A 23,415-nucleotide genomic window follows, 5' to 3' on the forward strand; every position below is an offset into this window, starting at 1 on the left:
TTGGTTATTTTGTTAAAGTAAACTGTTGGATAACACCGTAGTTGGCATGCTGTAGAAAATATGCTTTTTCTTGCGTTACAGTTTTTTTTTCTTTTTTCCTTATGGTTTTGTCATTAGATCGTTCCTTATTAATGCCAATTATTTAGTAGTTATTGTGTTAGGAAATCAATAGGCAACTTGAGGAAACGGAGCAGGATTATATAATCCCTGTAATGTCCATCGCATTAAATTGTAAGGAGCAGTGTGTAACATTTTCTGTCTCCAGCACACGCATAGGCGCTTACGGTCAAATGCATACTCTCTCTCTCTCTCTCTCTCTCTCTCTCTCACACACAACACACACACACACACACACACACATATATGTTATATATAGAGAGAGATTTTTTTTTTGACACACTCCATGACATTTTTTCTTATATTAACAAATACTGAGCCGCCAATATCGTTTAATACCCAGTTCACTATATTTACCTCAGGAATAACTTACACCCAAGGTGAATTATAATTGATAAGCCCTCGTCACCATCGGATTCGACCTCTGTCTGGTTTAGAAAATTCGATACACACTGTCTTTAACCACTGTGCCATCAAAAGTTGGAATGTACTCAGGAGTACAAATGCCTGTCGAGTTCAGGTTTTATACTTAAAATCGATAACAACCGACATCCACCATGACAGCTGATTTGCAAGTTTGTAACACGTAGCTAATTACAAATTTTTGTCACATACACCGTTACATTTTTATTTTTACATACATTAAGCCACAAAAATCGTTTAATATCCAGGTCACTTTACCTCAGGAATCACTTACACCTAACAGGAAATATACCTGATAGGTGCTTCGTCTCCAGAATTTAAACCGCAGCCTGGTTTAGAAACAATTATAATTCCTCTGCTGGTGTAAGTTAGGTTAGGTTAGGTTGATAATATATATATCTATGTATCTATCATATATATACATATAAATGTATGTATGTTTATATATATATATATATATATATATATATATATATATATATATATATATATATATATATATATACTATATATATATATATATATATATATATATATATATATATATATATATATATATATATATATATATATATATATATATATATATATTGTGTGTGTGTGTGTGTGTGTGGAGAAGGTGAACAAGAAGTTTACAGAGAATAAAAAAGAATAAGAAATTCTGCTATGAGGTAAATACGGACGAAATGGCAAATGAGCAAAAGAATTTAAGAGTAAAATATGCAAATTGGTGAGATGTTGCCTGAAGTGAATAAAGTGCTGGTTAGATGGAGTGAGTATTTTGTAGATTTGCTGAACGTAAAATGCAGAAGAATGGCAGACCAGAATGACACAAGAGGAAAGTGTTAAGGAAGGTTTGAGAATACTTGTGGAAGTGAAGGTTGAGGACATAAGGAAGACAATTAAATGTTTGTTGAAGGTTGTAAAAAACCAGGAGTTGGCTTACAAATGAGATGCTACGGCACGGTGGTGAAAGTGATTAAATGGCTTCACAATGTTTGTAAGGTGTGCTTGGAGCAGCTGGGTCTTTAGAAGGAATTGGTGAAAGAATTAACTGTTTTATTTTATAAACGTAAAGATGGTAGAGACAACTTAGAATTATAGGATCATAACATTACGGGGGTGTGTAGGGTTTTGATGGATAGGTAAGGAAGATGACAAAAAGGTTGCTAGAGACACAGCAGTGTGGGTTTAGACAAGGAAGAGGGAGTGATGGTCAGTTCTTTTTCTATGAAACTTATGTGAGAAGTTTGAGAGTAAATATATATCACACATGGAACTAAATAAGTATAAGATACAATCGATTGAGAGAAAATGTTGAGGGTAAGGATTCTAGTATTAGATCTTAGTAATTAAGAGCAGTTAAAAGTTTTTATGCTGGAAGCAAATCAAGGGTAGAGATGAGAGTGATGAATGGTTTGGTATACAGTAAGTGTGGGTCAGAGACAAGGGTTTGTTGTTGTCGCTGTGGCTTTCCAATATTGTGATGGATGGAGTGATGAAAGGCATCGGAGAATAAACATTAGATACAGGTGCAAAGTAGTGGCAAAGGAAATGGAGTGGGGAATTGTTAATGTTTGCAGATGATTCATACCAGTCGGGAATAGTGAACAGATACCGCAGAAACTAGTGAAGGAGTTTGAAAATGTTTGCAGGAAGGGAAATGTGAGAGTAAATGCAAGCAATAAGGTTATGAGGGCATATGGAAACCAGGAGGGTGGAGAAGTTAGTTTTAATATAAATGTAATATAGGATGAAGTTGATTCCTGTAAGTTTTTGTATTAACTATGAAAGTTGTTGGTAATATGAGAAAAAGAGCTGAGTTACGGAACACATGAAACAAGGAAGGTAGCATGTCTGAGTGAAAGGTTGCATAAGTCTTGGATTTTCTCTGTAAAGCTGTTACTATCACAATTTGTCGTCCCCTACCCCGGTCACACTGCCATTTCACTATGCGTTAATAGGTGTCATAACATCTACAGTAGTTTCCCCTCATGAAGCACGTTAGTATCATACATTTCTTCTCTGCTGTACTGTATCTACGCACATTCAAATCGCAAGAATCAATTATTTCTTGTTTTTTATTTCTTATAAATTTTATTATTTTTTATTTATGTATTTGTTTGTTGCATCAAAGGAACAGGGTGTGGTGCTGTAAAGTAGCGAGAATGCTGCCATTATATTTTCTGTCAACTTAAATTAGATGTGTAGGGTATAGGGATAGGAATGAAGCAGGCACAGATTATCAAGAAACACGAACTATGACAAATCGTACTTTGGCAGGAAATGTGTTGCGATGTTGCATCTCCCAGGCAAAAGATCTGTATTCAGCACGCAGATTTGAAGATCTTTGCCCATTCAAAAAAAAAGAAACACATTGCTCATAGAATCCTTGTTGACTGGATAATTCAGCTGCTCCCTCAATATATTGCTCCAGTGCTTCTAACTCAATTTAATTTACCGCCTTATTGATCAGTACACTTCCTGCTTCCACTTTAGATGGCAAGAGCTCTGTTGCCTCTTTATTTTACTTAAGTATTTTAGTTCCTCTTCAGTTTCTTAGTCTGTTTCACGCTTAAGATTTTATTTTCAGTGTCTCAGCGCCTGGGCCTAGTTGTCTCACCATATGTTTTGCGCATAGTGTTTTAGTCGAAATGTCTGTTTTTTTTTATATATTTTTTTTTATTTACCATTTAATTTCCATCACCTTTGTTGTTTTGAGTTTTTGCTTCATATTTTATTATAACTGTTTTTCAGGTTGTCTGTTTTCTCTAGCCTTGGAATTACTGGTCTTCGGAAATAAATGTGGAATTGTTGAATAGGATTCCCGCTATCCTCTCTATAGATATGTGTATATATATATATATATATATATATATATATATATATATATATATATATATATATATATATATATATATATATGCAACAAAGTATATATATAGGCTATATATATATGTATATATATATATACTGTATATATGTGTATTAATGTTTTTTTTTATTCTAGCATTAATTTGTGGTTAACGTCTATATTTTGATAGGATTTCGTTCTTTCATGAGTTATCGCTCACAGAAAAATCTTAAAATCCAGAAAACTTAGAATTCAGGTCCTTACCAAAGGAGGTAATTAAATAAATTTCTCTGGCTCCAGAGAAGAGGACTAGTATGTGTGTAATGTTACTATCCTTAAATTTTATGACTCCGAAGTATTTACAGCTAAGTTTCATTTTATCTGTTTTCTTGCAGAATATACTCCGACGGCAAACTTTTAGTGGCGGGGAACCTAACAGGGACAAATGGAATCATACCGCTTAATGGCAGTCTTTATATAGGGCAAGACCAGGACCGTTTCAATGGTGGCACCGACCCAACGCAGACTATTAGTGGATATGTTGCTCAGGTATTCACTAAATCTCATAGCTGAGAGAGAGAGAGAGAGAGAGAGAGAGAGAGAGAGAGAGAGAGAGAGAGAGAGAGAGATAAAAGTTTCAAGAAATTGGACGGGATATAACTACGTAACTGATGGGATATAACTCTGTCATGAAAGAGGGTTGTAGAGAGATTGAGATTTGGTAATAAGGTGTTAGAAATGACATTTCCTAACTGAGTTAGAGCATTTCTAACTGAGTTATAGAATGAGAAGCACCAAATTAGACACTAAATATAATATATATATATATATATATATATATATATATATATATATATATATATATATATATATATATATATATATATATATATATATATTTATGTTTCCTGGTGCAGGTGGTTCTTATGACTCCACATTTATTACTTTACTCTAAAATGGCCTTGCAAGATAACCAGGACGTATAAAACACAAACTAATAGGAGTGATACAAGGGCGGGGGCTCTTACTCAAAGGGAAGTGCGTGAAACACGTGGATACAAAAATAGGTATATTCTCATAACACACAAGATCAAAGGGAAATTAACTGAAACACGTTAAATTGCTGCTGCCGAAGTCCTCCCGGAGGGCGGGGAGCTTGGGAATGCCAGGAACACGGACCAAGGAGAATTCTGCTACGATCGTCCTTCTGAAACGATATTAGGACCCAGGTTACAAATCTAATGCTGGAATTTGGGGAATGAATTACTCGGGGGTGCGCTGAAGGCGCCAAGGACTCCCCAAGGCGTTACTTGTGACTCAGAGGAAAGAAGCAGTGAACACGTGGGCCGGGATTGAACCAAGAAGCATCAGGGAATACAAAGTTATAGGCCCAGAAGTTAATAAATGCACAAGGGCGAAGTAACGTGACTAGCAACTCGTTTTGGGTACTTTACCACATTGTAGGGGTGTAAGGCTGACGTCGGCATCCAGCTTCGTCTTCTGCCAGAGATACACGTGGTTGCGTCGACAAAAGGGCCTCCCTCACCAAGGTACTGCTTCAAGTCGTAGATTGGGGCGGAAAAGGACGCCCTTGGGATGATGAAAAGGCCGCCGTTGAGTATCAGCTCGCTTTTGGGGACTTGCAATCCCCGCTTGCAGTCTTTGAGGGCCACGTGGATCGGGACACGGAGCAGAGGGTGGCGTGTTTCCACGTGGTGGCGAGCGAACAGAGGGCAGGGGGGCATGGTAGCGTGACCGCTCGGCTTAAACTCGATACTGTGTGTGAGGGCTGAGCGTTCCTCGCCCTGAACATTTTTAATTACGCCTTGCTTTAAACAACGCTAAATTTTTTAACTACCTGACCTACAACTTTCAGGTGTAAGTTATAAATAGACTACTCGCTCGAGAAGTATGGATAGGAGGATAAACACATAAAAAGGGGAAAATGGATAGAAATTTGACATTCTCACAAGAATAACTCAATAAAACATAAAAGAAAACTACACAGAATGACAAGCTTGAAAGGACATGATTTCTAACTTACTAAGGGGCGGGCCACACGCGAGGATTAAAGAACGCGTTAAAATTCTGAGGCAGAGTCTTGACTCGAGATTCGATAACAAATAGAGGAAAGAATTAAATACAGAAGTAAATAATAAACTCAAAACAGAGATAGGTAGAGGTATTTATTGTTTATCTATTAATCTAACGTCCGTCGCCAATAGGCGACGGTCAGAGCTAACTCTCAGCCCAAGGGCCAGGAAAGAAACAAAGAAATTTTAACCCCTTCAGGAAGAGCAACACACACCTGCCTTGTGCCAAAGGGCGAGCGTAGGCGTGCTCACTTCCCTTCTGTCTCTCTTACTGCTTCAAAATAAAAAAAAAAAATGATTAATGCGCTTTTAAAGGGGATGATATCCCATATGTTAACTGCATTGCGGTGGTAAGTAGGGGAAAGTGTGAAGGGAAAGATCGATGAGAAGGATGAGGTAGAAATTTAACAAAGGAAGGAAGAAGATAGCGGAAGGCCTTGACATCCTCTCCTGGATGAAAGGTGCCAAGACGTTCAAAAGATGAAGATGGTGGCCCTATGCCAAGTTTGCACAAGGCCCAGAAGAGCTTGAGGGCTCGTTGTGGACTACCTGCATTCGCCCCACATGTGGTGACTCCGCCCGCCGAACCTCCTCCTTGGGCGGTTGTCCTTGGCCGAAATCGGGCCCGAGGCCAAAGGCGGCAGGGAATTGCCGTCTGGGTCAGCTGCTGCGACAAGTGACCCAGGAATTTTTGTTAAGCCATCTCGGACATTAACCGGCGCCCAGTTCACGGGGTTCATGTCGGCCCAGGAAGGCAGGGCAGAATCATGACTCAGGAGATCTGCGGTGGGCGGCGAGAGGGACGGCCGGAGGGCAAGGTCGACTTGCATGCAGGGTGACCAGCTCAGGCATAACATTGGCACTGGCTGGTAGCGATCCTTGGTGGTGAATGTCGATCACGTCTGGACCGGACGGAGACTGGCACTGCTCAGTGCGCCTAGTGGCACTGGCAGAGCGAGATTCTCTGAAGGAGATCTGGCTGAGAGCCTGTTACTGGCACTGATGCCATGCCGGGCACTGAACCTCAGTTTGGATGATTAATTGGGGAATGGGGACCCCAGAATGGTTGTGGTTGAAATAGGACGTAAAGTCGTGGCCAGGAGGGCGTCATAGCCTCTGGAATGTTTTCCTCTGGCGGGACGAAGGGTCCTGGCTCTGTGGGGTCAGGGTGACCCTCAGTTGGACCGTAGGGAGATCATCTTAAAATCGTTTATGCCCTCCAATGTTGGCAGGCTTGCGTCAGTCAATTATAGCTCCTGGGAACTTTGTCCCTTCTTGAGGAAATTTGTGCCAGAGTGCGTCGGAAACACGCCCGACCTGGTATTATGAGTGTTACCTCGAGGAGGTGCCACATAGATGGGACCCTCGGCAGGAGGAGCCTAGGGACTCAAGGTTCGTTACTGCCAGGCGGCAGGATTTCGGACTTATTATTTCTAGGGCATTTTACCTGAGAAGAGTGGCCATAAACCTTGCACGCCGTGCAAAAGTTTAGCTGAAATCTCTTCGCACTCCTGCGGCAGAGCGCGGCGACTTATTAGGGGTTGTCTTGGGAGAGAGAAACACTGGTTGTTTTACTGCGACGTGCTCTTTGGCATGCCCGATCTTTACAGAACCACTTTGGGCTTCTGTGATTGCCAGGTATTCTTTGGTGGAGGGCACCGAGGTAGGCAGGTGGAGTAACTGCGCTGCAGGAGCTCTCACAGGGTGATGGGTGTCCCAGAGATCTGCTGTCGGCGGCAATCAGCTAAGGTTGGGGCTCCTTCTCGGCGATGTGCGTGGCGAGGGCCAGTGAAGTATGAAGTAGAAGTTCTCTATTTGTATTTGTTTGATTGCCTTGTTGTTGAAGTCGCCAACCCCAGGACTCTGAACCATTTGGCACGAACGCGCTCGGACTATGTGCCCAGTCTGCCGTCCTGGTCCCAGCTTCCTTCACTAGCCCGGCGCCAGTGCCTCCTCAGCGTTCAGGGTTATCTCGTACTCCTTTGATAGTCTGGCGTGCGACCTCCCAATTTTCCTGCTCCTCCGGCGGGAGGGCACATGAAGCAATCAGGGCCTTCCTCAGGAACACCCAACACCAGGGAGAGTTCGGTGGCACTCAGGGGGCAGGTCTTTAACACTGTCTTGGCGCTGTCGAGCCACACCTCGGGCTCGGCCTCCGTCCACTTTGGCATGCAGGTGAGAGCCTGGCTGAAGGCACTCATTCCCTGGGGGGCAGGTGGAGGCGAAGGGCCACTCTGTTGCAGCATCGCGAGTTCATGGGCACGCTGCTTGTCCCTTTCTTCCCTCTCGGCTTCCCGTTCCTGTCTCGCGGCTTCTTCTTGTTTCTCCTGAGCCTGTCTTTCTGCTTCTCGTTCCTGTCTCTCTGCTTCTTCTCGTTTCTCCTGAGCCTGTCTCTCTGCCTCTCGTTCCTGTCTCTCGGCTTCTTCTCGTCTCTCCTGAGCCTGTTTCTCTGCTTGTATGGCATCCATCCTCTCCTGTACCCAGTCTCTTAGTTCTCTCCCGGAAAGGCCGAGTTCCTTCCCTGAGGACATGAAGAACTTGAAATCCTCGCTCTGCTGAGACCGTGTCGACATTTTGCAGGTGGGAGAGGATGCTAGTAACACTCAGAATTAATTTCTCAGAGCTGTGGGAATTTTGGAAATTTCCCCAAGGGCGTAGGAATGATCTCCCGCCCAGGCACAGCGGGCTACGGCAGGGAATTAGGAAGGGGAATGTTCTGGTCTCCCAAGGTACCGACAAAACGGGTCTGATTGGGGATGATGATTAGCAATATTGGTCTCCCGATTTACCGACGGAGCAGGCTGATTCGGGACGATGATTAGCAATGATTGGTCTCCCACGGTACCGACAAAACGGGTTTAGTTGGGGCGTGATTATGGCGGTGGTCTCCCGGTACCGACAAAACGGGTTTAGTTGGGGACGATGATTAGCAATGATTGGTCTCCCGATTTACCGACGGAGCGGGCTGGTTGGGGACGATGATTAGCAATGATTGGTCTCCCAAGGTATGACCAAACAGGTGATTGGGGGCGATGATTATGATTGGTCTCCCGCGGTGCGGCAAATAGGTTTTAGTTGAGGCGATGATTGTAATGATTGGTCTCGATTTACCGGCGGAGCAAGCTGATTGGGGCGATGATGGGCAAATGATGGTCTCCCAAAATTGCCGACAAAGCGGGTCAGTTAGGAGCGATGATTAGTAATGATTGGTCTCCCAAGGTAACGACAAAACCGGTCAGTTGGGGACGATGATTAGGATATATATATAGGTCTCGAATTACTGACGAGGCGGGCTTATCTAAGGACTGAATTGAAGCTGTTGGTCTCACCAAATTACACGATGAAAGCGTGTTTATTGAGACAAGAATAGAATATAGGCTCCTAAATTCCGCACAGGCAAGTCTGATTAGTGAGCGCTAGTTTCACTGACTTATGGGAAGCATTATTCTCAAGGGCAATTAGGTGGGTGGCCATCCCACATTCATAACAGATAGGCAACACACATAGCCGTAGTAAAAGCACAAAACAAAGCACACAAAAAAAACAGAACAATATATAATGTCAGACCCCCAATAATGCAAAACAATTTGGTAGAGCAAAGAAAATCAAACTAACAAATTTTACATTCTAAGTAGACTCTGAATGAATGAAGAGTAAACAAAGCCCGGGACTTCCGAACTGAAGACAGACATGATTTGTTGACCTTTTGCGTCCTTGGCGTATAATATACGCTTTCGCTCCTATTTCTAAATGAGAGAGAGAGTAAAATGAGTCAGCGATGCTAGTCTGACTTTCGAACACGTGTTTTCCGTCGATTTCTCGCGCCTATTTAAGGATTCGGTTTTGAAATCACTCGTTTCTACAGGAGGAATATACGCACTATTCCTTTAATGATTTAGCACCTAAATAACCTAATTGAATGGCATGCAAGCTAAGTACCAAGGCTTCAAAGCTAGTTTCGGCGATTCTCTCTCGTTTTCCTCTGACGTAAGCCTACTATAAAAAAATTCTAGGGTTAGTCGCGTTTGCTAAAATGTCCTCGCTAAATAACACGGTTTACTTCGTAGAATTTCGCGGCCTGTTCGCTGGCTTTTCAAGGTTCGTAATCTGTCTCGTATCCAGCAGCTGGGCTAATTGCTGATTCTGAAATTGCAACTTCAAGAACGATACGAGAATCATTGGTCAGGTCGCCATTTTTATGTTTCCTGGTGCAGGTGGTTCTTATGACTCCACATTTATTACTTTACTCTAAAATGGCCTTGCAAGATAACCAGGACATATAAAACACAAACTAATAGGAGTGATACAAGGAGCGGAGGGCTCTTACTCAAAGGGAAGTGCGTGAAACACGTGGATACAAAAATAGGTATATTCTCATAACACTGAGTCGAGAAATTAACTGAAACACGTTAAATTGCTGCTGCGGAAGTCCTCGGAGGGGGAGCTTAGAGATGCCAGGAACACGGACCAAGGAGGAATTCTGCTACGATCCTTCTGGAAGCGATGTGGGACCCAGGTTTACAAATCTAATGCTGGAATTTGGAGATAGATCACTCAGGGTGCGCTAGGCTCAGGACTCCCCCAAGGCATTACTTGTGACTCAGAGAAGAAGCAGTGAACACGTGGGCGGGATTGAACCAAAAGCATCAGGAATGGACAAAGTTATAGGCCAAGTTAATAAATGCACAAGACGATAACGTGACTAGCAACTCGTTTTGGGTGCTTTGCGCCATTGTAGGGGCGTAAGGCTGACGTCAAACATCAAAGCCGTCTTCTGCCAGAGATACGCGTGGTTGCGTGACAAAGGGCCTCCCTCACCCAGGCCTGCTTCAAATGCGTGGGTGGGGCGGAAAAGGGCTAGTGGGGATGATGAAAGGCGCTGTTGATATCAGCTACGCTTTTAGGGACTTGTCCGCTTGCAGTCTTTGAGAGACACGTGGTTGGGATACGCAGCCAGAGGTGGGCGGGTTCCCACGTGGCGGCCCAGTGAGCGGAGGGCAGGGGGCATGGTAGCGTGACGCTCCTTAAACTTCGATACTGTGTGTGTAGAGGGCTGGGCGTTCCCTGCTTCAAACCTTTTATTGCTTCTGGACAGGGGGTATGGGGGCGATGTCCTGACCCAGGTCATGCTGCTATATCAAAACGGCTTCTCTGCCAAAAGCAGTTGAGAAACCAGTTTACTGCCCAAAAGATTACATCTCGATCTATACCTGGCTTCACTGGTTCAAACTAACCCAAACCAGTATCACTACCTCTGAGTTCAAAATAGACAGAGCCCATCTATCATTACGAGCAAAGCAGAAAGGCAGAGCGCTTTCATAGCGTATTTTGGCGCTAGTCTTTACAATATATATATATATATATATATATATATATATATATATATATATATATATATATATATATATTTTATTATTTACAAGAGGTTTAAGTTGGGCAACACTGAAATTAGCAAATATGCCGGCATAACTCTCGTACAAGAGATAACTGGTCTCCAAACAGGTGTAGAATTGTGTTTTGCTAAAATATAAAATTCATGAATTTTGATAAGATTCAGGTGCAAATTATGGGTGAAATATTAAACTTCTTAGGTGAAATATGAGTTCGATAATGCTTTGCATAACCCTCGAATACCAGAAAATTATAATTTTGTATGTGTTGGATTTTAGGAAATGAAGTTGTTCGAGCTTTTAATTTCTGTAATCGAGATAATGTACGACTGTAGTTTTCCAGTTTTATGTACAAGTCACATGCATTTAAAACTTGTTATTGATTAACATATTTGGTATGTATTTCGGCGTCTTGCAAACTAAATTAATCTTCCATCATTATTAATATGCTCTTTTGAAACGTTTTATTCTTATTTTAAATCTGATGGAGCGTCACTGCGTGATCTGCCTTGACATTTGTGCACTGCAGCTGATACATACCAGGGTGAAAATGTATTAATTTCACTTACTTTTTTTCCTTCACAGATGAATATTTGGAATTATGCTCTCAACGAGAATACCATCAGGGACATAGCTTCGTGTGCTATAAATCTTAGAGGCAATGTCGTTTCGACGGACGTCACCGAATTTAATACCCCAGGAGTTGATAAATATATTGTTCCTGTGACGAGCCTCTGCATAGATGAGCCAGCGTATGTCATTGTACCTATGGAAAGATATATTTTGTCTGAGGCTATAGTGTTTTGCAATCTTGTACATACGTCAGTCTTCATTCCTCCGAATGCTGAATTGAACACAAGACTGTTTGAGGACAGTTTCCAGTTTAGAAATGCATGTGACAGTAAAAGCTATAGACGTTTGCTCCTCGGTGCCACTGATGATTTAACAGAGGGTATTTGGCGCAATGTTAAAACTGGAGAACCTATTACCTACAGTGCTTGGGGGCCAGGTGAACCGAACAGTGGTGCTAATGCTAACTGTGTAGTATTAAGAAATGACATGCCATTTTGGGGCGACCAGGGATGTGAAGGAGCGCACTGCTTTCCCTGCGGTAGAACAGCTAATGATTTTGTCTATTTGAGGGGACTTTGCAGACCTGTAGAACATCAGATACTATTCATTATAGATGGTTATGTAAATAATCGTCCATATTTCAGAGGCTATTATGGAATGGCTATGTTTTCTACAGGAGGCACGAGTTGGCTTTTTAAGGATACCATGGTTAATATGACCATAGCCACCACTCATCTACATAACCCTGAAGATTATCCCATTGGCAGAACACAGTGGGATGTCGTCAGTCCGTTTTGCACTTTTGCTCCGGGAGAAAAGATGGAACTTGGATTGTCTGCTTGCACAACAAAGCAGTATATGTGTTCGGATGGTTCATGTGTGGCCAGGGATGTAAGGTGCAATTTAAGGGAAGACTGCGCAGACGGAAGTGATGAAAAAGACTGTGGCATTATAGCATTTACCGGAAGATATGCTAGTCATCGACCTCCACCAGGACAGACCTTCAAGGACAAGCTGTTGATTTTCCCTCACGTTCATTTAATTCGATTCTCCAAAATTGATGACATCAGTTTAGCTTTCTACATGGAGTATGAGGTTTATCTTGCTTGGACCGACCGAAACCTTAAATTCAAGAATATTAAAGACGAAGAAGCAAAAAACAAACTTTCAAATAGTGAGGTAGAGTCCATATGGACGCCGGAGGTAGATTTTCTCAATGTGAATGATGGTCTACTGAAAAAACTCAAATCTGGTGTGTATGCCAGGAAGACCGGCGATCCTGATCCACCACTTTTTAATGACGTCAAAATGGGTGAGTTGAAATAATTTTTAAAAGCACAATTGAGAATAGGAAAAAATTAATAAATTGACAATATTTACAGATAACAAGTCTTACATACAGGATACGTTGAACCCTGATTTTGATTACACTTTTATTTATACAACTTTATATTTCTAGGGAGTATGTTTGTGACAGCAACAAGTCTGCTTGAGGCCCAAAAATAAGAAAGTGATATTATCTTGGGCCAAAAATAACAAATTAATATCACCTTGTGGGTTGGGTAGCAAAACTTCACTAACATTTTTTATTTAGATATCATGGTCTAAGAAAAGCATGATGGACTTCCCAAAGTCGCAGCTCAGATATACTGAATGTGTTTTTGTAGGGGTGACGTGATACCAGATGGAGTCAAACCAGTGTAAAGAATTCAGTTGTATTCCAAACTTCTGCCTCTGTTCATCATATTTTTATATTTTTATGTTCTCACTCCCAAATTTCAAGGCCATAAAGTGCAAAGGTCTTCCCCTTAACCGAATTTTTTTTAGAGTATATTCCATCACACAAGTGATATCCATTCATAAGCGTATAACCTGGTGTTAAATTATTTCAGATTACTTTATATACGTGTGATTAATCCAGGTTAGCAAGTCATTATGGGCAGTTTCGTGTTTTCCTTATTTTACATAGTATTTTTCAGATCGACTTTTAATTAACATAAAATCATATATTTTTTGTGAGAATTTAAATTTCCAAGACCAGCAAACGTATTAGTGACATCCTGGAATGCTATTCTTTAAGAGCCATATTGAACTTGAAGATAGTTCCCACGAATTTTACATTTAGAAGTCCCAGTGTTTTTTAATTATGTACAAGGAACACTTCGGTTTTAGATAAGCAGATCCGCTTTCTCTTTCAGAATACATGAAAGTGATAAAATATACAAGAACATAATACAGGTAGAGGAAAGAATGAATAGCAACCAACAACTGTTGAACGTCTTATTGCACTGAGTAGCAATCCTGAAATGTAATGTAATAATAGAATATTTTTGCAAAACATTGGCTGGTCTATTTACGTGCAGTTTGCTGATGTTACTGACTTTCTTTAAATTACTAATCATAAAATTATCAAGTCTATAATTAAGCATATATATTTATACATACACGCATGCATATATATATATATATATATATATATATATATATATATATATATATATATAGATGTGTGTGTGTTTTGTGTGTAGTATTTATGTGTTAAAATATTAGATATGTGAATTAGAATAGATTCAATTGGCTTTCTTTTTCAGTAAATTTAGAATAGGCTATTTCAGCGCACTACCTTATGTTAATCAACAACATACATACATACATATATATATATATATATATATATATATATATATATATATATATATATTTTTTTTTTGTCTCACTTCCATTTAAATACGGGGTCCCCATATTTTCCTTATTTTCTGAAGAGAGAAATTTCTTCATAGTATGGCCTGTTTTTAAATACGGAGACCATATTTGACTGCATTGCTACCTTTGCCGATCTCTGCTAAGGGAAGAAGTCTTAGCCTTTTAAACGTCATTCTGCTGATTTAATTGGTACCGGTCTGAAAGTTACATAAGCAGTTCTAGCGAATGAGGAGAGGAGAGGAGAGGAGAGCGTTAGTTCGTAGGTTAAGATGCACCACTTTTTATTTGCAACGCGATTCGTTGTTCCTTCACTACATTCTCAAGTTATAAAATACAATGTAATTTAAATGATTAAAAGTATACTATCATTGTTGGCTAGGAAGCGAAGTAAAAAGTTAGTAAAAATTATATGGGTAAAAATTTTACAAGTGATTTACAATATAAGAGTACTCACATAAAACATATTATAGAATAAAACAGTGGATATGAAGAATTGTTCAGGTTCAGATTCAGATGTATAAAAAGAAAAAAGAAAAATATGTTAACAGAAAGTATACAAAGTAATTTTTCAATACAAATATACAGGGAAATAAAAATTTCAAGCCATCTACTTGTGTTAATTATCTCGGTATGCTGTATTGATGATTTGGATGACTTGACCAGCGAGCAACCAGTACGAGGAAAAATGCATAATGCTTTGAAGATCTTGGCCGGACTGACCCCTTAGTCTAGCCAATACGGACGCTACAGGCGTCGCCCTAGACGAACTGTTCTGGTGGTTTCCGTACATCGGTTTATCCACCTTTCAGAAGTTGAATTTTGAACGTAACAGTGTTAGAAGAAAAACATACATAAGTTGAATTTTATATAACGTAACAGTGTTAGAAGAAAAATATATATATATATATATATATATATAATATATATATATATATATATATATATATATATATATATATATATATATATATATATATAAGCATTAAGCTACAGACGTCCTTTAATATCCAATTCGCTCTACCTCGAAAATAATATATTTTCATATATGTTACCGAAGGGGAATTTTTCTAGTTGATAAGAAATTCGTCGTCCCGTGGGCTCGAACCAGCGAAATTGGATATTAAAGGACGTTTTTTGCTATATAGCAATCTTTTATATGAATCACGGTGATGTGATAAAAGGTCATGTATATATACATATATATATATATATATATATATATATATATATATATATATATATATATGTATATGTTTTTCTTCTAACACTGTTACGTTTCAAAATTCAACTTCTGAAAGGTGGATAAACCGATGTGCAGAAACCACCAGAACAGTTCGTGTAGTGCGACGACGCCTGTAGCGTCCGTATTGGCTAGACTAAAAAGAGGTCAGTCCGGACAAGATCTGCAAAGCATTATGCATTTTCCCTCGTACTGGTTGCTCGCTCGTCAAGTCATCCAAATCATCAATACAGCATACCGAGATAAGTAACACAAGTAGATGGCTTGAAATTTTTATTTTCCTGTATATTTGTATTGAAAAATTACTTTGTATACTTTCTGTTAATATATTTTTCTTTTTTCTTTTTATACATCTGAATCTGAACCTGGACAATTCATCATATCCACTGTTTTATTCTATAATATGTTTTATGTGAGTACTCTTATATTTTATTGTAAATCATTTTTAAAATTTTTACCCATATAATTTTTACTAACTTTTTACTTCGCTTCCTAGCCAACAATGATAGTATACTTTTAATCATTTAAATTACATTGTATTTTATAAGCTTGAGAATGTAGTGAAGGAACAGCGTACCAAGTACCTGGTTATTACACAACTAATTTAAAAATTCAAAAATTTACCTCACTTCAGCCAGATACCTGAACTCTCATAACATTAATTATTACGACTGAGTACTCTAAAGGTAACAGTGATCCCTTAAAAATCTTATTAATCACTTTAAAAATCAAACTAAGTTTATCAGAATATGTGTGAGGCATCAACAATTAAATGAGAACTATTCTAGACTAAAAGGGCATCACTCCATCAAATAACTTTAACTGTTTCCCTGGTCTTAACTCACTTTAGCAAAACTAAAAGAACAAAACATGTTTATCACTTTGCCTTATGCACACACAATTAATCCTATTCACTGGTGGTCAGTAAATGAAACACTGTTTTTCTAAAAAATATTAAATACAAAAATTTATTTTTAAATTAAAAATTTAATTAGAATTCACAATCTGTAAAATTTGCTATTACTTGAAAACAACACAAAACTTAATTCTTGAATTGAATTATGAAAAAAAAAACTAATTCACAAAAACTTTAATTTATCAGGAATTTAAATTAATCAAGAAAAATTTAAACTATCAAGAATTACTCAAGATTTGAAAAGAAAATCTTAATAAATGAAAAATTAAAACAAGTATGCGATGTTAAATTACCAAGAAATATTTAAAATGCTAAGTAAATAGATGTTACATCACAAACATAAAAAAAAATGTGAAAATATGAAGAGAGTGCAATCACAAGAACACACAATTCCACAAAAGATTTATCAATAATAATTTCACTAAGGCAAAATTTCGCTAACTTATTATACCATGGTATTAATAAGTAAAATTCACGTTACCTTACACAGACTTGTGAAAGCCTCTGTAAAATTCCTTTGCAGCTGCGCTAATTTCACAAATCACACTTTTTTACCAGGCACCGTTACAAATTAAATAATTTTAATAAATTCAGACCTCAAAAGTTAATACTAATATCAGTGACCACAAATATACTACGTTAAAAGTAATATCTTTTAAGAACGAGAGAGAGAGAGAGAGAGAGAGAGAGAGAGAGAGAGAGAGAGAGAGAGAGAGAGAGAGGGAACCAAACTGATCGGTCTCAAGAATAAGAATGAAACAGATTTCAGAATTCCAGTATCACATGAAACAATAACATGATGTCATTAAGGCATTTTGGTTACAAGATACCAAAAGAGAAATTTCTAGAAGGAAGATGACGTCACTTCCAGCAAATGTTCAGAACGCAATCAGTACATGTTACGCTTTCTCTCAGAGCGGCTTACGTGATCAGAGCCATGTATGTAACTATGTGAAGTCACTCGTGTTCTTTTCGTATGGGATAAGGCTTTTATAGAAATCTTTACAAGATTGAAGCATACCGCAATCGGCTAATTATGATTGACGTGTTTTATAAACAAGACGAAAAACTGAGTTGATTCCCTGAACGAATCTGCAATTGTTATTCCAAACTGTCCTCACGCTAACCCAAAACAAAGCGCTCTCTCTTATCTCAACTGATGACAATTGAAATGAGACAAGTCTTCGCTGAACACACACACACGTGTTGCTCATACTACTTTACTATTAAAATTGTATTATCAATTCTAAGTTACACTATTAAGTTATTTAAATCATTAGTTCTTTTGGGATCTGTTATGATATTTCAATAATTATTATTATTACGTACAACGCATGGTAAATAAAAGAGTAAATATATCAAAATATGGCATGACATACATATTACAAGGCATCATAAAAATATATAGAATATACTAGCTGACCAACCCGATGCTGCCGAGAAAAACTCTGAATGACATTCAATAAACTCTCTCTCTCTCTCTCTCTCTCTCTCTCTCTCTCTCTCTCTCTCTCTCTCTCTCTCTCTCCCTAACACTCCCAAGTTTACCTGTCATTTCTTCTGTCAGTTCATTAAAACTGCCGTTAAAATTTACATGTAGACAATAGTTTGTGAGCAGAGGCAGTCCATGTACCAGAACAGATGATCTGATGGTAATGCCTAAATATCTTCCGACCAACTGACAGGTAATTGCACGTGGACAGGTTAGCACCAATTTCGTGACAGTTTGCCACTGTTTTCATCTGGAAAGCATCTCAGACTCTGATCAGAATATGCATGAACTATGTATAGGCTTATTCATTTCACTGTTAGACCCTTCAACACTATTTGTAGGCCGTTATAAGTCCAGATCATTCAATAAACATCTAAACTAATATTTCCATGTGATACAGACAATTTGGTATAGGCCTAGGCTAATGATGTCTTTTTATATGTTACTATAATGAAAGTAGACTTCACTGTCCAATTCATAAAAAACTGAACCAACCCATCAGTTCTAATTTAAACTCATTCATTAATATTGTACAATAACTAATCATGAATCGAACAAAATCTTCCCCTTCTTGGAGGAATGCTAAGCAATCGGTTATTTATTGTTTTGAATAAATACGTGTTGATGAAAGATAGAAATGAATATATATCATTCTAATATATAACCTTAAGCAATAATTTTATTTTCCTAAATGATAGGAATACTATTCCTTACTGTGTATGATTACATCAGCAAAAGGTATGAATTGACGTGTTGTGTAAGCTGTGAGGACTTCGAGTTACTCAAAGTGCAGTAGTGGCCATTTCTTAATTTATTCCCTATTTGCATCTAATACATTTACCCTCCAAGTACCTTTCGGAAAAGGAAAAGATTTCCAAATGTAATGATCTGCATTCCTCTGAAGTTTTAATCTAGAATTTTCAGTCATTATCTTCCAGGTAATCAGTACAAAGCAATGTGAAAAGAAACTTATCTTCCATATGCAGTGAAGTTTTTTGCCAATTCCAACTGCTGGAGTATCTAAGGTGATATTTCGATTATTCCACCACAGCCAACAACATGTTGTTCTTCCTACACGATGCTGGGGGATCATGTAATAGATGACGTAGGATTGTGTGTAGGACCCTTTTAACACCATACGCAAAAAGGGAATGTGTTTATTTACTTATATCATATAACGACTTCAACCATATGTACGAGTGGGCGGGGCAAATGACTTATGATTATCGCTTTTCACATGATGGAGCGGTGCCAGATGTCGTGTATGTAAAATTAACGGTTAATTTTTGATAAATATTCCTTTTATGGGCACTTGCTCTTTCAAAGAAACAGGTATTAGAGTTATGGAATCATTTGAGGCATAATGATATATCATCTTAACTTCTATACTATATGTACCAAAAGTTGCAACTAATGCTTTTTTTACGTTCTTATGCAGACACTGCCTTCCACTTTTTTGCATCATAAATTGTTGTTCTTCTCTGTAGGTAATAATTTAGTAATAAACCTCATAGATATATATATATATATATATATAGATTTCACTCAAAAGTGTTTGAGTGATGCCTTAAGAGAGAGAGAGAGAGAGAGAGATAGAGTGAGTTTGGTGGTGGTTTCTGCTGGCTGAAGTTGTGTTGTTAAGCCACTACTACACATGTGTGGACTTGGCTTAGCTTATTTTGGAAAGAAATTATCGATTTAGGTTTTTAGTGTAGATTTTATCAAGGTAATAAACAACTATATTAATTATCATAAATTATTATCAAAATTCACATAAATTCTGATCAAAAGTTGATATTATAGGGGATTTATTGTTTTAGGTTAATCATACTTCTGGCAGTGCCAGAAGAAAAGGTGAAGTGTCAGGTGAAAAATGAGAACAAACCCAGAAAACTAAAGGAAAAGGGTGACATAAACACAAAAATTTCATTTGTTTTGTCTGTGTTTTTATGTCTGTCATGGGGTTGGGAGTTTGATTTTGAGTTAAAAACCTTTCTGGGGTAACATAGAGGCCATGTGCAAAATATTGTCAAGTGGTTTGGATTTCTGTAGTGGACAAACAAATATACAAACATTCACTTTTATACATATATAATATATACAGTATATTATATTATATATGTATATATATATAATATATAATATATATATATATATATATATATATATATATATATATATATATATATATATATATATATATATATATATATATATATATATATATATATATATATATATATATATATATATATATATATATATATATATATATATATATATATATATATATATATATATATATATATATATATATATATATATGAATATAAGAAAGCCCATAAAACACTATTTAAACGTTGAAACCATATATTTAGGGCACTAGCTTCTGTGCCCCTGTTCACTGGTAGAATATGGAAAGGTGGGAAGTTACAATGGTATATATACAAAAACATAAAGGTGTGGCCGTAGGCCTCCGATGATATGGAGGTGGCGTTCCTTAAGGAGGAGAATGACCAAATTCCCTAGTGGTTTTTGGCCTCATTAGCTCCCGTTTGGCAATGTATCTGGCGGTCGCGTTTCTTGGGTCATCTTCTTCACGAGGGGTTTGAGGATTAAGGTGTCGATGTCATCCGATTTCCAATGTCCTCCTGACAGGTTCATATTGTTGGTTTGATTGATGATAGCAGATTCCAGCATCCTTCTTTTGTACAGACAGCTACTTTTGAAAACCAACTCCGCCCCACTCCAGTTAATGACATGCCCTGTATTTCTGATATGTAGGAAAATTCCCGAACTCTCCGAAGCGTAACGTACTGATCTTTTGTGCTCTGTTATTCTTTGCGAGAGCGATCTACCTGTCTCGCCTATGTAGGTGTCCTGACAATTACTACACGGTATCTTGTAAACTTCGGCTTCTTCCTTTTTGTTATTTAAGTATACGTTAACGAGCGAACTCCTGATGGATTTGGGATAATGGAAAATGAAAGGATTGTCAGGCCTGAGTTGTTCGGAGGCCTTTTGGATGTTTTCATCGTATGGAAGTTTTATTTTGTTGTTGAAATCTATTTGTCTGTTGTGAGTGGGACCTTTATAGTATATTTTATTCGCTTTGTTAATAGCCCTCTCGATAATATGTGGTGGATATAGCAGTTGCGTTAGGTGTTGGCAGATCGTGTTAAATTCTTTATCCAGGTACTCATTTGAACATATCCTAAGTCCTCTGAGGAATAAGTTGCACCTTACCATGATTTTTACGGAGACGTCGTGGTAGCTTAAGAAATGAATGTAGGAGACAGCGAAGATGGGTTTTCTACATACTGTAAATGCATACCTGTTCTGTTTTCTTATGATCAGTACATCTAGGAACGGCAGTTTTTTCGTCCTTTTCCCATTCTGTTTTAAATTTTATGGTCGGAACTAGCGAATTTAGCCTATTAAAATTCATTAAAGTCCCCAGCTATTGTCCCAGAAAGTAAAGATATCATCTACGTATCTAAGCCAGATCATATTATGGGGTTTGATAGACGACAAAAGTTCTGTTTCGAAATATTCCATGTACAAGTTTGCTAGAAGGGGTGATAGGGGACTTCCCATGCTACAGCCAAATTTTTGTTTGTAAAAATTACCATTGAAAGAAAACACGTTGTTAGTTACACAGAGGTTGATAAGAAAGAGGCATGTCTCAAAGGCATTTTGCTAAATGTCTTGGAGCAAAATAACAACAAAAATTCGCTCCCGAAAAGATTCCAAAATGCATTAGTTAGTTTAAGGAAAAGGGGTGATATCATCATCACAAAATCTGACAAAGACGGGAAAATAGTTCTGTTAGACAAGGAGACATACATCAATAAAGTTCAAGAACTTCTAAACGATGCAGAGACCTATGACAAATTAATGAAAGATCCCACAACAAATATTGCTGCTCAATTTAACAAATCAGTCAGAACCATAGGGGCAATAAAAAGACATAGAATTACTAGAGACATTCAAGGTAATCAACCCTCTCTCCCCTATTTTTTGGCCTCTGAAAAACACATAAAGATGGGATTCCTTTACGCCCCATAATATCTAGCAGGGGCTCTTTCATGTACAAATTATCAAAATGGCTCGCAGACTTGTTATCACCCTTTCTAGGAACCTTCTCATCCTCCCACGTCAAACATGCAGAGGATTTCATACAAAAATTTAATAGTTTAAACATCCCCTCAAACAACATCAAATTGCTCAGCCTAGACGTCGAGTCATTATTTACCAAAGTCCCGATTGCCGACGTGTTGTCTTTCTTAGAGAGGAAGTTACAACTATATGAAGACCATTTTCCTCTTGGCATAGATAAAACTTTAAAACTTATCAACCTCTGTGTAACTAACAACGTGTTTTTTTTCAATGGTAATTTTTACAAACAAAAATTTGGCTGTAGCATGGGAAGTCCCCTATCACCCCTTCTAGCAAACTTGTACATGGAATATTTCAAAACAGAACTTTTGTCGTCTATCAAACCCCATAATATGATCTGGCTTAGATACATAGATGATATCTTTACTTTCTGGGACAATAGCTGGGGACTTTAATGAATTTTTAATAGGCTAAATTCGCTAGTTCCGACCATAAAATTTAAAACAGAATGGGAAAAGGACGGAAAACTGCCGTTCCTAGATGTACTGATCATAAGAAAACAGAACAGGTATGCATTTACAGTATATAGAAAACCCACCTTCGCTGTCTCCTACATTCATTTCTTAAGCCACCACGACGTCTCCGTAAAAATCATGGTAGGGTGCAACTTATTCCTCAGAGGACTTAGGATATGTTCAAATGAGTACCTGGATAAAGAATTTAACACGACCCGCCAACACCTAACGCAACTGCTATATCCACCACACATTATCGAGAGGGCTATTAACAAAGCGAATAAAATATACTATAAAGGTCCCACTCACAACAGACAAATAGATTTCAACAACAAAATAAAACTTCCATACGATGAAAACATCCAAAAGGCCTCCGAACAACTCAGGCCTGACAATCCTTTCATTTTCCATTATCCCAAATCCATCAGGAGTTCGCTCGTTAACGTATACTTAAATAACAAAAGGGAAGAAGCCGGAGTTTACAAGATACCGTGTAGTAATTGTCAGGACATCTACGTAGGCGAGACAGGTAGATCGCTCTCGCAAAGAATAACAGAGCACAAAAGATCAGTACGTTACATATCAGAAATACAGGGCATGTCATTAACTGGAGTGGGGCGGAGTTGGTTTTCAAAAGTAGCTGTCCGTACAAAAGAAGGATGCTGGAATCTGCTATCATCAATCAAACCAACAATATGAACCTGTCAGGAGGACATTGGAAATCGGATGACATCGACACCTTAATCCTCAAACCCCTCGTGAAGAAGATGACCCAAGAAACGCGACCGCAGATCCATCGCCAAACGGAGCTAATGAGGCAAAAACCACTAGGGAATTTGGTCATTCTCCTCCTTAAGGAACGCCACCTCCATATCATCGGAGGCCTACGGCCACACCTTTATGTTTTTGTATATATACCATTGTAACTTTCCACCTGTCCATATTCTACCAGTGAACAGGGGCACAGAAGCTAGTGCCTT

The 23,415-nt window shown here is 38.3% G+C and overlaps 1 protein-coding gene across 1 annotated transcript in view; it reads left to right on the forward strand.

Moving 5' to 3' along the window:
* The window catches only part of LOC136842292 (uncharacterized), a 62,066-nt gene that overhangs the window by 1,692 nt on the left and 36,959 nt on the right, over nt 1–23,415 (forward strand). Inside the window, exons 2-3 of the mRNA XM_067109552.1 lie at nt 3,790–3,943; nt 11,463–12,762. Coding sequence (XP_066965653.1) covers nt 3,790–3,943; nt 11,463–12,762 — 1,454 coding nt within the window. The remainder of the gene's footprint in view (nt 1–3,789; nt 3,944–11,462; nt 12,763–23,415) is intronic.

This window comes from Macrobrachium rosenbergii, chromosome 10 (genome assembly GCF_040412425.1).
Source record: "Macrobrachium rosenbergii isolate ZJJX-2024 chromosome 10, ASM4041242v1, whole genome shotgun sequence".
NCBI lineage: Eukaryota > Metazoa > Arthropoda > Malacostraca > Decapoda > Palaemonidae > Macrobrachium > Macrobrachium rosenbergii.